The sequence below is a fragment of the Callithrix jacchus genome, chromosome 4, assembly GCF_049354715.1.
Source record: "Callithrix jacchus isolate 240 chromosome 4, calJac240_pri, whole genome shotgun sequence".
In the NCBI taxonomy this organism is placed as follows: domain Eukaryota; kingdom Metazoa; phylum Chordata; class Mammalia; order Primates; family Cebidae; genus Callithrix; species Callithrix jacchus.
This window is the reverse complement of record NC_133505.1, coordinates 75360199-75377993: the sequence shown is the minus strand read 5'-3', so window position 1 is coordinate 75377993 and position 17795 is coordinate 75360199. Positions and strand designations below refer to the sequence as shown.

The 17795-nt window shown below is 38.6% G+C and overlaps 1 protein-coding gene across 3 annotated transcripts in view; it reads left to right on the top strand.

The window, feature by feature from the left end:
- Positions 1-17795, top strand: part of COL9A1 (collagen type IX alpha 1 chain) — an 88206-nt gene that overhangs the window by 17024 nt on the left and 53387 nt on the right. For 2 of the 3 annotated variants that reach the window (XM_002806711.6, XM_054254153.2), the window contains exons 6-17: positions 2412-2495; positions 3310-3330; positions 4740-4814; positions 5160-5195; positions 5325-5387; positions 11826-11879; positions 12502-12537; positions 14434-14457; positions 14813-14866; positions 16151-16204; positions 16834-16866; positions 17634-17690. In XM_002806711.6, the coding sequence (XP_002806757.5) occupies positions 2412-2495; positions 3310-3330; positions 4740-4814; positions 5160-5195; positions 5325-5387; positions 11826-11879; positions 12502-12537; positions 14434-14457; positions 14813-14866; positions 16151-16204; positions 16834-16866; positions 17634-17690 (591 nt within the window). Of the gene's footprint in view, positions 1-2411; positions 2496-3027; positions 3248-3309; positions 3331-4739; positions 4815-5159; positions 5196-5324; positions 5388-11825; positions 11880-12501; positions 12538-14433; positions 14458-14812; positions 14867-16150; positions 16205-16833; positions 16867-17633; positions 17691-17795 lie in introns of those variants that run through there. The other variant, XM_008994638.5, reaches the window with a different exon arrangement.

The following is a 17795-nucleotide window of genomic DNA, read 5'->3' as shown; positions in this document are numbered from 1 at the left end:
TTTTGGTGTTTCATAGTTGTAAAATTTAATCATAATTCAGTTTGCAAAAATCTAACCTTGTGCCAATCTCATTAACATTGAGCCAAGTTTCATAGTCATTAACATGCTCTCTCAGGAGGAAAAGATAGTTGTCTGCAGTTAGTTTTTGTTTAGTTCTTATGAAGGGCTTAAATATCTCATTAATTTTTCTTAATAACCTAGCAAAATAAGTAGAAATCATTACCCCTGGTAAAATAATAGAGAGTTGGGGCAAAAAATTCCTTGCTTAAATGTGTTGTCAGCTAGGCATGGCATTATTAGAACCTTAAGGATTGTATTATACCTTTATGTTGTCCTGTAGAAAATAGTTGAATAATGCCAAATATGGACAGATGTGAGGAACCTTACTTTCATACCACTCAGTTTTCCTTGAGACAATAAAGAAATATTTTATGTTGAGAAGAATGGATTTTGCTAGGACATTTTATGTTCTGTTTAGTATATTAAAAACAATCTTTTTTTATTTCTTTACTTGTATTTTTCTTGTCTTGCAAATTATAAACCTGTTGTGGAGAGGGAAATATCTTTGGTTTCTCTAGAATATTTCCTTAGTGTTTGGCTTCTAGTGGGACTTCACAAATGTTGACTAAAGGACTAAATTAGTTATAAACAACACTGAACTCAGACCAGCCAAAAGAAACTACTTTCTACATATATTTTGTCAGTGAGTATTCAAAGAGAAGAATGACACCAGGTATGAAAATACGAAATGTGTGAAAATCAGCACTTTACATGTATAACAAAAGTGACTTTTACCAAGGCACTCTGCCAGTCTTCCTTCAAAATAATTAGCATGCAAATTGGAATTCATATTTCATGCCAAAAAATCGTTGTTGTATAGATGATTATTGGTGCGAAGGTGGTGTTTACATGGATGTGCAGATGTGTTCAGAAACTCTTGATCTATGTGGCACTCTGAACAACCTAGCCTGTATTCATAGATGAATTACATTTCATTAGCCCATTATCCGGTGCCACAATTGCAGCTCGCATATTTAAACAGGTGTACCAATTTATTCAGAGATAATTACATATTTGAGAAAACAGCTTAATGAATTTCTTCACATTTGAAATAAATAACTTTAATGAACTAGCTAAACAAAAGATATAGGATTTCTGGTTAGCCAAAACTTCCTTTGGTTAAACTTTCCCTTTCTTGGGGGTAGAGGGAAAGACTTCATTCTTCATTGTCTTTCCAATTTTGACCTTCTGTCCAGTAATCTCAACTCTGGATGATTCCAAAACAGTGAAAAAAAAAGTAATTTCATTCTAGATTTAGCAGATCTAGAATCCATTTGGCAGGTGGGATGACATGGAAATATCTCTTGGCTGAAGGAAAAGAAGTAATGCCTAGATCTAGGACTTGGATATTTACCCAGACATTTGCATAACGTCAATGACAAAGAAGTATGGATCCAATTTGAAATGCCCCTTTCTTAGCCAGAAATCTCCTTAGTTAAGAGATACCAGCAGGACGCATGGCTATCGGCTTCCTGTGGGATATGACATTTTAATTTTTTTGCCTTGTCACCTGAGGATCTTTTCAGATTCAGACCTGGTAATACTTTCCTAGCTCCGTTTCTTTCCTGTTACCCTCTTTTTTTTTCTCCTGTAATACCTGCTAACAATGTAAGAAAGTTGTCAGAATTTCAAATGCCTAGAAAGATACATCTTTTCAATAAATGAATAAGATTATATAAAATTAAACATTTTAAATATTTTTCTCCTGAGTCTTAGGTTTCCTTCTCATTACCTTCATCTTCAGCCCTTAAAATTTCCATTTTTAAGCTGTGACTACTTCATAGAGAATGTCTTCTCTGGTGTGCAAATTTTTTTTCCAACACTAGATTTTCTTTCTTCTACTTGTCCTTCTGATGGCCACTTTTTTTTTTTTTTTTTTTCTGTTTCTGTCTCTAATCTCCCATCTAAAATCTTAGAGCATATATTTCCTGTAGAGTTCAATAGGCCTGGGTTTCAATCCAGACTATGACACTTACGGTTTGTAACTTGGACAGTTTCTTGTTCTCTCTGAACCTCATTTTAATAGGATCTACTTCTTGAGATTGTTATCAGAACAGAAATAGAAACCCAGTGTGTGTGGTCTGTTTCCTGGCTAGGGGTATGCTGAAATAATTCAAAGCTAAAGGCATCTATGCCTAATAATCAGAGAAACTTGCAAGAGATTTCCAACCCATTTCCCTTAGAAAACTTGTATTCAAGGAAAAGGAAGAGTCCTGGTCCAGTGTGTTCAAGTTCAACTTGATTTCCAATTCTTTAACAATTAGACCACAAGTATAAACTCACCTCTCTCCTGAATGACTAGCTTCAGTTGTCCAAAAAACCTTACCTGACTGTCTACTACCTTTCTCCAGTTTGAACTTCAATGGATGCTGATCCATTGTGACCCCCAGCGGCCTAGGAGAGAAACTTGCCATGAGCTGCCAGCCAGAATAATGGTAAGTCCCCTGACTACCTGCAAAGGCCACTTCTACCCAGCTCAACCCTCTCCACCTTGCCAACTTTCCCACCTTGCCACCTCCCAAGAACCCCTCCTCATCATTCTCTTTCCCTAAGAGAGCCTGTGCTTTGCTGTACTGACTAAAGAAATATGAAGGAAGAACAGGTCATACTTTGAACCTGGCATGTAGAAACCACCTGCAGCCTGGCAGGTAGAAGCCACCTGCGGGTTCTCCCTTGGGTGGCGGTGGTCCCTCCTCCCTTAGTCTCAAACATATCTAAGAATACTTGAGAACTACTGGCCAACACTGGCACCGGCCACCTGGGGAGGCTCTGAGGATAGCCAGAGGCTGCACTGGGGTAGGTGGGGTGGAGGCAGAGCAGCGTGGTCAGTCCTTGCCTGTGCAGCTGCAGGGAAAGGGTTAAGGGAGACTGTTGTCATTCTATCCGTCCTCCCCGGTCTGCTAGCTCTCCTCCAATCCCAGGACCCTCTCCGGGGACATTCATAAACAGAAGGAACGCGCGCCTCCCAGGCTGGGACACCTTGGCCATCGCTACTCTCGGGGGTGCTTTTTCTGCAAGGACGAAGTGCCACCTATGCTAGTGACGGGTCTGGAAGCCGCCTAGAGGGGCGGCCGGCTGCCGAGCCAGGCCAAGGGATTAGCGGTGGGCGGCGGGCATGGCCTGGACGGCGCGGGACCGCGGGGCCCTGGGGCTGCTCCTATCGGGGCTCTGCTTATGCGCCGCTCAAGTAAGTTGCCAGTGAGTTTGAAGGGTGCTTTTCTCACTTTCTCCCCGTCTTTTCTTCTCCAGCCCAGCCAGACCACTGACGAGGTAAGTTGGGGGCAGGAAGTATTTGCATTTTTGAGGCACACACGAGGACAGGTGGGGGCCTAGCGGTAGAGGAACTGTGCGGAGCATCTCCAGGGCTCTCTGAGCCGCGCTCCCGCCAGCCTCCAGCACCTGTTGTGACTCCTGTCGAAGTCCAGAATCCTAGATGACCCTTTGGTCTAGGAAGGGGCGCTCCTCCCTCTCCTGGATCCTCCCCACTGCAGGCTCTGGCGCTGAAGGTGACTCGAGACCTACGTTTAATTCTTAGCCTGTTATTGCTTCTTATTTCCCTACCTCACCTCCTCCCCTGCCCCCACTCCTGGTCACTGTCAAGAGCAGGCCTTGCTGGAAAAGGCGGGAATCCAGGCAAGCTCCCTCTCCCTCTCCTCCAGCCCGCAGTGGCTGTCCTAAACCCCGAGTCCAGCTAGCGGTGCTGGCGGCCCCGGGATGGAACCGGGCGGCCTGGCTCGCATCAGCATTTCAGCAGTTTCCCAAAGGCCCCAGCGCTTCCTCCCTCCCGCGCTGGAGAGGACCTGGCGGGGGCGCTTAAGCGCAGCTGAGGTTTGAGGTTTCACTTACAAAGACCCCATTGTAACCTGTTTGGTCGTTGGATTTTAGAAAAACAAAGTTTTCCTTGATGAAAGAGTCTTTCTTCTTTTTCTTTTTTTAATTCAGAAGGGGGAAAAAACCCCATATTCCCTAAGCAACTCGTTCATACTATTTCAGACACCAGGATTCCCTCCAGCCCCTTCAAAACGTAGCTGTCTGCCGGCGATAAAAGGGGATCACACCCCAGGGTCAGTCTGAAATTTGGTGTAATTTTAAAGCGAGATGCAAAGACCTAATTCAAGGGACTGAGGGAGTGTCACTGCAGGTAAACCTGTAATGAGGCCAGGCACTGCTCTCACGGCTGCCTTGCCCTCCTCCTCCCAAATCTTTCCCTCAAGAATAGCCCCCACCTCCCCATTCCACCGGACAAAGATCCTGGTGTGGAGTCTCTGGTCTTGGCTGTTCCATTATTGTCAAAACACTGACGTGCAATGACTGATAAATCGAGGTATCGAATGACCACCATTTTCATTTTTGAGTCCTTTTGAGGGTAAAAAGACGTTAGCCCTTCCGTTTTCCATAGTTCTGTTTAATGCACTCTGCAGAGGTGAGATCCAGTGAGATCTTCCCTACCTTGGGGACGTCTATCCTGCTCTAGCCCATAGTTTAGCTCATTAGAATATGGTGGAGACCAAAGCCGTGCTTGCTTGGAGGTCTGAGACATTTTTGTGTTGGGTTTCAAAAACCCAGCCTCCTCTGGAAGGTATCTTTTACCCGATGGAGGCGGGGGCTTCGTGACACTGCGCTCATTTGCTCCTGTTGCCCGACCTGCTCCACTAACCTGTGTCTGCTATTTTTGCCAGAGAGGTCCCCCGGGCGAGCAGGGTCCTCCGGGGCCTCCGGGCCCCCCTGGAGTTCCCGGCATCGATGGCATCGACGTAAGTTTCTATCTTCAGGTCACCTCTGTTTCTCAGTCCTGCCTTTTCCTATTCCTTTCCCAGGGCTCCTGTGGGTTTTTGGAGAGGACCAGGGTCTCCCCATCCCGCCACCCCACTTTTAAGTGCCTTTAGGCAGAATTGGATGTGGACTAGAGTTGGGGGTTGGATCCTAGGACCCCGGGGATTTTTAGAGGGGGAGGTATCCCTGTTGGTCATGAACCTCCCTCCCCCTTTGACCCTTACCCCATCCCCATCCTTGCGATAAGCTCTCCTGGGATTGTCCCAGTGGGGTCCCCAGCCTGTCCCGCTCATAGACTGCTTTCTCTTTTTCTACTACCCCTCCAGGGTGACCGAGGTCCTAAGGGTCCCCCGGGCCCACCGGTAAGTTGGTTGGTGTTAATGGCACTCCATTTCCTTCCTTTAGACATGTTTTACAGCCCCCTGTGTCCGAAGGGTCTCAACTTTGCACCTTTTTCTTTCCTGTCCCTGCACCCTCCTCCCCCTGCTCAGGGTCCTGCAGGTGAACCGGGAAAGCCAGGAGCGCCAGGCAAGCCCGGCACACCCGGCGCTGATGTGAGTAGACGAGTGTTGGGAGGGCGCCCAGCCTGGGGTGTGTGGTGGGTACACGTACGTGTGTGTGTGTGTGTGTGTGTGAGAGAGAGAGAGAGAGAAGGTGCTGTACCTTTAAACTTGGCCTCCTGCCAGCGCCTGACTGAGCTTGGAGCTGGCAGCGTTTGCAAAAGCAATCCTGAAGGTGAGGATACCTCTCTCCAGGCGCTGGCATTTCCTCGTCTTAGAAAACAGCACCGGGTACCGGTTTCCTGTCTCTAACCATGACCTCCCCGTGTACATTGTGAACTCTCAGCCCCACTGCAGACACAGTGGGTACAGGTGGCAGTAGATTCTACTGGCCTTCACTTATGGGCTGTGAGCCCACTGACAGGCTCCTGGAGGCTAGCCTTCACTCTTGCTCTTTCACCAGCACTCCCTGGATTAATTTAGAAAAGGAGCCTGCAGGTAGGCAAAGGGCAGAGCACTCCTAAATCCCAAGGAATTGGAAAAAGAAAGATGCACTTGAAGTGTGTGGGGATGTGCGGGGATGGGGCAGGGAAGGAGAACAACACATATCATCAGATAAGAAAAACTAAAAAAAAACTAGTTTTGAATGTAGAAATTCAAAAACATTCCTCTTTCCATGGAGATTTTCTGGCTGGCATTACTGGCAGAAATGAGTTGGCTGGGGTTGCAAGAAGATTAGGAACCAGCAACCTTTCTCCAGTTTACCTCCATATCTATCAAATGCTGAGTTATGTGGTAAACCTAACACTAAATAATACTTCTTCAGAGTAAAATGACTTCAGGATTCTCAGCTTCTCCTCTTTCCATGCATTCCAACAATATTTAATGAGGTCCTGCTAAAGACCAGTCCTTGAGTTTGTCTCTGGAATATTAAGTGAAGTAAGAAATGGCATCTGTTCTTAGAGAGCATGCCATGGTCCATCACTCAAGTTATTCTTCAAGTTACCACTCTATGTGTTGTCCCAAAACCAAAGACTTTTCTAAATGAAAGCACCCGAAAACCTATAATTATGATTTCTAAGAATTTTTAACTACAGTTTAAGACAGACACTTCATTTCAAAAGAAAAATAAATAACTGGATTTTTACTGTTATTAAGATGTGCTTTCTTTGTCAGGATTTCTATAATGAAGGTGTTTTCTATATGATTTAGCATTTGTGGTTTTTTTTTTTGTTTTATTTTGTTTTGTTTTTTGAGATGGAGTCTTGCTCTAGTCGCCCAGGCTGGAGTGCAATGAATGGCGTGATCTCAGTTCGCTGCAACCTCGGCCTCCCAAATTCAAGCAATTTTTCTGCCTCAGCCTCCCCAGTACCTGGGATTATAGGTGCCGGCCACCATGCCCCACTAATTTTTGTATTTTTTTTGTGGAGACAGGATTTCACTATTTGGTGTTTTAGGAAATAGATCTTGGTTTACAAAGCCCCTAGTTTGAACTTTCTGTGTATGTACAGGAGGCACCCAAGACTAATATTTAAATAGTAAAAACTGAATCTCAAACAAGTGTTTGTATTAATATAATATGAACCAAAATAATATAACTTGTTGGCAGTCAAACTCTTTGGAACATCGATAATTGCCTGAAATTGTCATCCCATAAGAAAAAGAGTTGGATAAATGCAAGGCCACTGAGCAAACTAGTAGCCTAATGTAGCTTGAATTTATTTCATATTTCTTTGAAACTTCAATCTGCTCTTTGTTCTGGATGAAAAGAAAATTTTCTGACTAAATTAAAAAAATTATTTTGGTAAATAAAATATTTATTTTGTATTTCAAAAATTTATTTTGGTGACTGAAGCTTAAATGGTCATCTGAAGCCTTGTCTTGCTATTAAGCTGCAATATAATGTCAGGCAGAAATCTAGACTTATCTGTCCCCTGATGTAATAGTGCTTTCGTAGCTTACTCAACAGATTCTTCTTCACCTTATACCACGGTGTCATAAAGACAATCCTCAGCTTATAATTTCCCCACTCTAACAGAAGTTTTGGATAAACAAAAGTGCTTTAAAATTTTTAGAAGTACAACATAGAAAACAATTTCAAGTAAATTTTTCTTTGTTTATATTTGCAGACTCACAGTGTAGCATAAACCAGATTTCAAACATTAAAAGATGTAAAGGAATAAGCTGTCTTAAGTTATTGAACTTTGACCTCAGGGAGAAAATGATGAGCACATTTGGTCAGTCTGCTGGGACAGCAGAGGAAAGCAAAAGAGACCGAGGAAAGGGGAGAAAAAAGAAAACCCACGTATATGCCAGTATTTTAGGCATTTTCTAGATCTCAGGGAAAATTAACTATACTGTATGCATTTACATAGAACTTTTTCCACAAGCACTGCTACAAATATTTCTTTTAACCACACAGTAACCTGGAAAGGATTGGTCGAATATTACTTTCCGTAGATAAGGAAACTGAATAATTATGAACACAAGTGGTTTCCTCAGGGAACTAGGGTTTAGTAGCTAAGATAGCAAAATAGTACAGATTTCTTGATTTTTAGACTTCCCAGGCAATTCTGCCTCATGGGGATACAAATGAGGTTCTTAATAGATGAGAGAGAATAGCAAGAATAAAGAGAAAATGCGATAGTGAATTTTTAGTCCCTAAGTCACCGACCAAGAAGAATGATATGAATAATAAAAGCCATTTGTAATTGATGTTTTACAATTATTTATAAATATTGGTATGTTTTGTATTCTCTGGCTTTTGAATTGAAGCCACATGAGACTTCTGGAACGGAAAAGTTTTCTTATTCCACTCGTTGACTGATTTGACATTTAAAAAAAATATTTCATTCTAACTTGAGAATGGACATCTTTGAGAATAATGAAATGCAGTAACTGGATCAGAATTTGCTGTTTCTGTGTCCTTGGCCATAGGAGAGCTAAGTAAGCAGGAGAGCTTCAGCAGTCCTTTCTTGGTAGATGAACCTGAGTGTGCTGGTAGGACCTTAAACCTCAAATCTCTTCGTCTTTTGCTCTTTGGGTCATTACAAGGCTTGTTTTTTGGTAATGTTAAAAAATGGTTAATTGGATGATGGTTGAAAGAATCAGAAAGGAACCCTGTTCAGAGTTCATTATCCTGTGCTGAACGAATTTTTGGCAGAAAATGTAAATGAGTCATAGCAGTTATGCTTCTAAGAGTATGCCTTGAGTCCTACCAGCTGAGCTGTCGGAATGCTGGAAGGAAATCTCCATTGAGGACTGGTATTCTCTGCCAAACAGTGACATGAAGTTCAAAACACAGTCAACTTCAATATTATCATGTATAAAACTTTGTATGAACATTCATATGAAGGTAATTTTTTCTGCTACTGGTAATGTTTTCTTTTATGTCTTTGAAATAGGAATGAGGGTCTTATTGCAAATTGGATTTTGAAAATTATGTATGTGTTATGAGTGTGGTCTGTGTATTTCAATTCAAATCTGTTCTTTTTTCAGGTTAAGTTGATTTTTTATTTTTATTTTTTGGCTTATGGATATGTAAAATTAGAGAAGCCAGAACTTGGTTCTAACCTTAGGACAATTGTGCTGTTTTCAGCAATTATATTAATAGGTTAATTAATACATATTTTCATATGTACAATTTGTTGTGACATACTCAGATTTTTAAAAACAGTATTTTATTCTTTCTTATAACATCCATATGAGATAAGAAGAGGAATTAGAATAAAGTATAAGAATTATAGCTAAACTGTGACAATTTTTACAGGAAGAGGCTAGGTGCTTTGTATTCTCTGAATGTATACAACTATATCTGTGGCAGATGTTTTACAACTAGGATTGGGAGTTATTAAGAAATTATTCTGAAAGGTCAGTCTAGGTACAAATATTCAGGCACTGAGAAAATGTGATGAGACCCAGAAGTACAGTGCGGTGGTTAATACCTAGATTTTGGTTTGCTTGCTTGTTTGCAGGACCTTTTCTCAATGAGGAACAGCATCTAGAACATTGTGCAGTTAGGCACCTTGCCCATGATTCACAGCTGCTAAGTGGTAGGATCAGGATTTGAGCTGAATATAAAGATGATGTGGAGGAACAAGTGTAATATCTCTCCACCTAGAAGGATTCCTTAAATTTGTTGTATATGGTAATCCACATCTTGAGTGGTTAGACACCACGGCAACATGTTAGGACTGTAAAGGACATGTGATTCTTGTCCTCAGGGAGCTTATGGTTTTCTGCATAGTTATTTTGTAACAGGCATCACTGTAACATCTGACACCAGAATCCATTTTCAACTTAGTTCAAAGAACTTTCCAGTGATTGACATAATTTATCATTTCTTATGGAGGATTTTTTTTTTTTGATACAGTCCTGCTCTGTCACCAGGTTGGAGTGTGGTGGCACGATCTCAGCTCACTGCAACCTCTGCCTCCCGGGTTCAAGCGATTCTCCTGCCTCAGCCTCCCAAGTAGCTGGGACTACAGGCATGTGTCACCACGCCCAGCTAATTGTTGTGTCTTTAGTAGAGACAGGGTTTCATCATGTTGACCAGGATGGTCTCGAACTCTTGACCTCATGATCCAACCTCAGTCTCCCAAAGTGCTGGGATTACAGGCTTGAGCCACCACGCCCAGCCTATGGAGGATATTTTAAATATGAAGAACCTGAAAACAGCCTTCAGGTTATCCAATCATTTACTTGCTTCTGCTTTATAGTTACTATTCTCCAATCTTCTCAGTTATTCTAGTCATAGGTTGAAGAGTATTAGTTGATTGTGTGTTTGAAAATTGACCAGAATTGGTCTTGGAGGGTTTATGCATTAAGTGGGAGTTAGAGGATCCATTAGTTAAATATGCCCAGAGGTTTATAAAATTTACATGCCATATGTGTGTCCAGAGCGCTCCTGGATGTATGGTTTGTTTGTGAAATACCAAAGCAAACATTTCATTACCATAGGTGCTTAGCAACTAATCATGTTGAGGCTTGTTCCCAAATTAGTGTTGTCATTAGACTAGGGCTCTTGAAAATCAAAGGCAGTCTGTCAGAAATTCTTTTTTGTGTGGGTTTAATACTTTTCTTCTTTGGTAAATTTCCAGTAATTAACATTTTCAACTCATTTTTTTTCTACTTCCTTTGATTCACTCTGTGACATTGTTAGGAAAATTAATTAATGTAGAGAAATATAAAAATGGTAGCCAATGAACCAGTTTTCTATGTGAATTATGTGAAGGAATTTTATTGTATTTATTTCAGACCATGACAGACTAAATATAAATTTTGGTGATTAATTTTTAAGTAGGGCTTTCATATTTTTCAAGAGATCCATCTCTCAATTAATATCATTTGGGTCTTCAAAATCTTGAAAATAGAGTTTGTAAGACACTTACATAGTCATGTGTGTATACGTACACACATATATATCATGTTTATATTTAAAAAGGTATAATTTCAAGATTACATAGTAAATGACAGCATCTGAAAGTGTCAAAGAGCAAAGAAAAAATTAAAAATAGAAATGTATCTTTACCAAATATGGAATTCTTGTATACATGTGATATTGTTATTCTTTAATATGTGTTTTATATGGAGGATAATGATAAAGTAAGTACTATAAGGGAAAATGATAATGTTTAGAATATGTATTTAATAACTGCTTTAGTATTAAATGTGATAATTAGAAATGTGGTTTATAATAAAAGGCTTAAATTTTACATACCGAGTGGCATACATGAATATATATACTTAATTATAGCTATTTTTACAAGAAAAATAATGTAGAAATGTGCATGCTTCAAATGTTTCTACTTTAAAAATTAATATTCTTTGATAAGCAACTGTCATTGCTAGAAGATGGGTAGGGGGCTGTTAGTGGCTATAAGGCAATAATGAGATTTTTGTGTTTCTTATTGAGGAAATACTTTAATGACTTCCAAGACATTGTCCTCATGGCCTAGGGGGCTGTTAGTGGCTGTAAGGTAATAATTAGATTGTGTTTAATTCTTATTGAGGAAATATTTTATTGACTTGCAAGACATTGTGGTCATACAGTTAGAAAGAGATATTGTCCTGTAGAGAGATACGTAGTATTTTTGTTTCATAAATGAAGTAAAGGAGGTAAATAAACCTGAGTGAATGGCAGAGCCAAGACCCACTAGTTTTAGCTAATACAACATTGTAATTGCTATGTTGCATTTTTTTTCAAAGCAGAGACAAAAAGCACTAAATTACTGAACCCTGTGATAAACAGTGCAGTTAGCAGGAAGCTAGAAATATGATACAATTTATCAAGAAAAAATAACCACAACAGGCAAACCTTAAGTTAATCTTCACTTTTGAGTTAGAATCTAGGAAGGTACTTCTTTATCAATATTTGCATCATACATATATAACCATCCTATAGATTATTAATAAATAAAATGAAAGTTTTCCACCTAGTGGTTTGCCTAAGGATATTATGATGGTTCTAACATGATTGTCTTGCTCTGTTAGGGATTAACAGGACCTGATGGATCCCCTGGCTCTGTTGGACCAAAGGGACAAAAAGTAAGTTAGCCATCTTGTATTAATTGCTGGTGTGAAATGCTGAAGCATAATTTTATTGTAGGGTTTGCAAGCCAACTAAGTTAGGAAGCATCTAAAATACACTTGTTCAACTAAAATTGTGTTTAAAAACACCATGATATTGAATACTATGCGGCCATAAAAAGAAACAAGATCAATTCCTTTACAGCGACATGGATGGAGCTGGAAGCCATTATTTTCAGCAAACTAATGCTGGAACAGAAAATCAAATACTGCATGTTCCCACTTATAAGTGGAAGCTGAATAAAGAGAACTCTTGGACACATGGAGGAAACAACACACACTGGGGCTTGTTGAAAAATAGGGGGTGGGAGGAAGAAGAGCATCAGGAAGAATAGCTAATGAATGCTGGTCTTAATACCTGGGTGATGGGATGATCTGTGCAGCAAACCTCCACGGTACATGTTAACCTATGTAACAAACCTGCACATCCTGCACAGGGACCCCTGAACTTTAAATTAAAGTTGGAAACTAAAAAAAAAACCTAATGGGGTGTTTAAATGGTTTCAATATTTATGCAGTCTTCATGTCTATATATTCATGCTATGAAAGGTCAGTACAAATGAACTATTTTTATTTTTAGGGAGAACCTGGTGTGCCTGGCTCTCGTGGATTTCCAGTAAGTAAATGTATAGCTACAGAACTGAAAATTTCCTATCTTTAGGTAAAATTCTGCCATTATGAAATTTTTTAAATGCAGTTTTCTGCATAATATACATGACAAGTAAGTTGATGACATCTGGTATGGTAAGCATTCCTACTGTGTATGGAAAAATTTTAGAGAAATCTGAATGTAAGTTGAAAATGTATGTTCTATTTGCAGGCAATATTTCACAATAGACAATTTCCTCTTTACCTGCAATGATAAAAAACACTACTTGCATAACAGCTGCAAATCTAGATATTCAATCTTTAGACCATAGTATCACACCACATTCTTCACAACTGGTTTTATCTCTAATGAAATATCAACTAATCAGATATTATCACTTGCCTGACTCTCTGGACAGTCTTTTTCTCCATTTACTCAGTGTCACAGGCGTGTATTATTTGTGTATATGAGGACTAGGTTCTTAGGCTGCTTTCCTATCTATTTTGCTCTTTGTTCCACTTTTACTCTTGTCATTAATCTGTATTTTTTCTTCCTTTTTCCTATTTGTGCTATTTTCTTTGCCATCTTTCAGCATGTCAACTTTTCCATTATAAGTCTATTTTCAGAAGTGAACAGCTTGCTGACCTTTCTCCCAGGTTTTTCAACTCAGCTCTTAATCTCAACATCTTATAGAGATGCCTTTTTTGTTTAGTGAAATTTGTTGAACATCTGCATTTCTGATAATGAAATAACTTGCTGATTACTTTGGTGCTCTCAAGCATAACACTTATTTCCTGAATTAACCTATGTATTAAAGTGTTCAAACGGGAGTCATTTTCCCAAGAATGCCTTTTAAAATTCCCACTGATTATCAAAACATACTGTCTGTGTGAAATTCTTGCTTGTTTTGCCAGCTCAACTAATAAGAAATAATAATATCATTATCAGTGCATTGATTCCATGGGATGCTTGGTATATGGATATTTTAGAAAAGCAAGTCTGGAGTGAAAAGCTAACATGAATATTGTATCACAGACAGCTGTGAATAAAAGCTGTCCTAGCCAATGTAGGAGAGAAAAGAATAATGAGAAGTCACAGGGGAAAAAAATTGAACTTGGAAATTAAAGAGAGAGAATAGAGATCTAGGAAGCTGATATTCAGTTTTAATTTCAACAAGCATATTATTAAGTTTTGTTATATACTAGGCCGTATAGGATAGGAAGTTGGAGTTGGGATAGGAAGATGAATACGTTGTGGTTCAATCCTTGATCATATAAAGTGTGGTGTTGCTAAAGAGATATAAATGTAAATAAGGAAATAGAATGACTAGTTTAAAATAAAATATATTAAATTAGTTTCCCATTGTAGGTTACTTCAGGAGCGACACCATTTTATATTCAATATCTACTGGATTTAGTGTCTGAAAATATAGCCCAATCTTTTGAAAGGGAGTTGTATTTCTGATCCTTTTTTGTCCCTGCCTCTCTGTGCTAGGTGTTAGTTTGGGGAACTTCTAAACATAATTTTTTAAAGTTTGTAAAACTGGAATGCATTTAATATAGGTTTCATATAAAATGCTACAAATGAATGGTCTTTAAACTCTCCAGTTGTAACGCACCCCTTGGTGAGTGATGGTAAGTTCTCCTGAGGGCAAGCATGGATGGCTTCTTTACTTTGATTTCCTTAAAAAAAAATTTGGAAAAATACCAGTTAGCATAGATATCAAAGGAATGTTTGTGGAGCTGAAATAAGCTTCTGCTTTCTTTAGAAGCAGAGCCATGTTTGCTTTTCTTTATCCAGTGCTTTCTTTAGAATAAGCATCATTTTTAGTAAGGATTTACGGTTTAACTGAGTTATGTCTATGTTCATATTTATACTAAGTATAAACCTCATGCTATAAACATTTTTATTGTACTCTTTTAGGGCCGTGGTATTCCTGGACCCCCTGTAAGTATCATTTCATCATTTATTTTACACAATCTATAAAAATGTCCTATTTCTCAAATTCCCACCTTACTTTTCTACTAGCAGTCTACTCAGTGGTGTTTATAGCATTCTGTCTACAAGACCTTAGGTGGCTAACTAAGGATAACACCCTTATTCTGCTAAACAAAGTATTTGTTAATTTAGGAAATTTCTGTTTTATCTTAAGTGATTAAGGTTGGTCAAATGAGTTATTGTCTCATTGGAAACCGAAGCTAATACCGAAATATAATTCTATTATTTATTATATTTAATATCATGTATGATAGATTGTAAAAATATTCATAAATGACCATTTGCTTTTATTTGTTGACTTCAGGGTCCTCCTGGGACAACAGGACTCCCTGGAGAGCTTGGCCGTGTAGGACCTGTTGTGAGTATCACAGTGCATTTTGATAGACCTTTGCTGATTTAATAGAAGATGTTACTTGGGAAAGCAAATTGTCCTAACTGTACATTTCCACTTGCAATCTAAAACATGGCAGATGAATTTCATTCCAGTTTGTAATATTGATGTGAGGAATAATAACAATTTTTGCAGAGTGATTTAAATTTTTACCTAAAGTGTTCAGCTAAACTTTTCTTCTCAACTTCTAGATTGTCAAGTAAGGGAGTGTCATCCTCATTTTACACACTCTCAGCCAGGACTAGAGTCTAGTGGCTTTTGTATTAGACTCTCCGCATGAAATAAAAGGAAATAGCTTAAATTATTACCGTGTATATTTATGTTAGGATCATTAAACTATAATTCAGTCAACAAAATTTAACTTTTAACATTAAAGAGCTGGACTTCATAAAAAATCTCATATAAAATGGCTCATATTGATATTAAGTAAACATTTCAAAAACATTGACATAGCGATGTTACGTGAAGGTGGGTGATTGATTGTAAACTCACTATGTGAAGGAGTCATGTATCATATATCTTGTTTGTTCCTCTACATGTGTTTACTGTTTGGAAATTTATTTCGTGAACAAATGAATAAATACAAAATGATTGTAAAGTTAAAATAATTGTAAGATGCTTCCGACTTTTTATGGCAGAACATCAAGAAGGAAAACATGCCAAGAGTAAACATTGGATGTTAAGAGTAATTGGAACCCATTTCCATCTGAATGGTTTACTTCAATGTAGTCTTTTTTGATTTTCTGACCCATTGCAAGAGAGTACAGTGACAGACTAAGTGATAGATTGTGGGTGAACAGCACTAGCAAGAGTCAGGCACTGCAGAGATTAACCTTCATTTCACAGCTTCAGACTGAGTGAAAGCCTTCTTCTGCGCTGATTAGCCGGATGGCACTAGCAGTATTGGTTGCTCTGGGTCCTCTGTAAATCAACTAGAAAAATAAGTAGTATTTCCAGTTTGTTTGCAGAGTAGATAAAATGTTTGTCCTGTAGAGAAGAATTGGCTTTGCTTTTCCCCCTAGCCTTTCTCTGACTTGTTTTATTACCTCAGTGAGACTGGAATGCCTTTATTATTCTCATTTTGTAGAACTAATTGGATTATGTGTCACCCATTGATTTTGGCAGCAGGTCTATGCATGGCTGAGCTCAGCAGGGGTTTCCAGTAGTACCATTCTTTCATGCCTCACTGGTTTTATGTACTGTGTTGAGACACATGTATAACCACTATGTCACAATTTTCAAATAACTTAGGGTGACCCTGGGAGAAGAGGACCACCTGGACCCCCTGGACCCCCAGGACCCAGTGTAAGTTATTTGCAGCTTGAATTTCTTTTTATGTCTGAGAGTCAAGGTTGAAAAAAATCTAAGAACCCAAAATGGAAGTTCTTATTAACTAATTATCCCAAATTTCCAAAATGGCTATCAATTTCTTCATCCACCCAGGGCATGATTCTTTTTAGGCCAAAAAGTAAAGGAATCACAATAATTTAAAAGGTGGTTTTTATAGGGCAAGTCTTACTCATTACTGTGAAGTCCTTAGACAGTTGTGATGTCTCAAATGCTCAAAACTTGTATATAAATGAAGCATTTTCAAATAAACTAGTTTTTACAAAGATTTTCCTAGTAAGAAAAATTGTAACAATAGGAGTTTAAATAGAAGGTAATTCATATTTGTAATTTATAATTCAGAGTTCCTCTTATTTCATTTCCCTCAATGTCTTCCCAAAATAATCTACTGCAATTTATGGTTCTCCAAAAAGAACATGCCCATGAATCAGGATTTTAGAATATTAGCATATTATCTGCTCCTATTTGTTTTTTATATTTTTTTAAACAAATATATCTTATATTTTTGCTGATTATATTTCTATTATTAGTATGTTTGAATTCATTATTTAATTATATTCTCAACTTTAATATTTTATTTACTTTAGGGAACAATTGGCTTTCATGATGGAGATCCGCTGGTAAGAGGCTTTCCGTTGATCAAAATATAGTTTCAATTCAAAGACCATATAGTCTGCAGATGAGTTTTCTTTAAAAGATCTCCCTGGAATATACTATGTGTCCATGTTTTCCTTTTACTCAGATGGCAGAGCAGTCTGTAACACTAGTGGACTGGTGGCTTTCATCTACTCAGACTAATAATGTTTCATTATAGATATTATCTTTGTTTTTCTATAATCTTTTTACATTATGACTAAGGCATGCTTTTCACTAGAGCATCCAGGTTTTAAAGAGATAAAATTCAAGTAAATTCCTTTAGGATTTGTTTTACTCATAGATTAACACTCCAGTGATAGTGATAATGTGCACTAAATGCCATGTAGGACCATTTGATGGGAGACATGAGCCTCAGGATGGGGCTAGTCCAGTGGAATGAGAAGGGGAAATAAATCCGGACATAGTACAATAGGTTATCTGTAAATACATTTTCTTTAATAAATTAGATTTGAAATAAAAATTGCAAAATATTAACATTAATTTAATCTGGATGGTAGATTCATGGGAGGATATTTGTTATATTCTCTACACTATTCTGTTAGCTAGAAATATGTCTGGGTTTAAAAGTGAAATAATAAAAAAGGAAAGGGATATTTTGAATTATTTAATGAATATAATCGCAATGGAGTTCTGTAACTGGAATCCCCTTAAAAAAGACTTTGTCACAAAGCAGGAGCCCTGGTTTATGCACTCTGCATGTCTTTCTCCCTGTTTCCTCTCTCCCTGGCAGTGTCCCAATTCCTGTCCACCAGGTCGCTCAGGATATCCAGGCCTACCAGGCATGAGGGTAAGAGAATAACGTCCGGTATTTTATCTTTAAGAATATTATCCCCAGATTAAATGGAGCCTTTACTTTAAGCATTAGCCTCCCCAGTGCAGAGACCTCACTTGG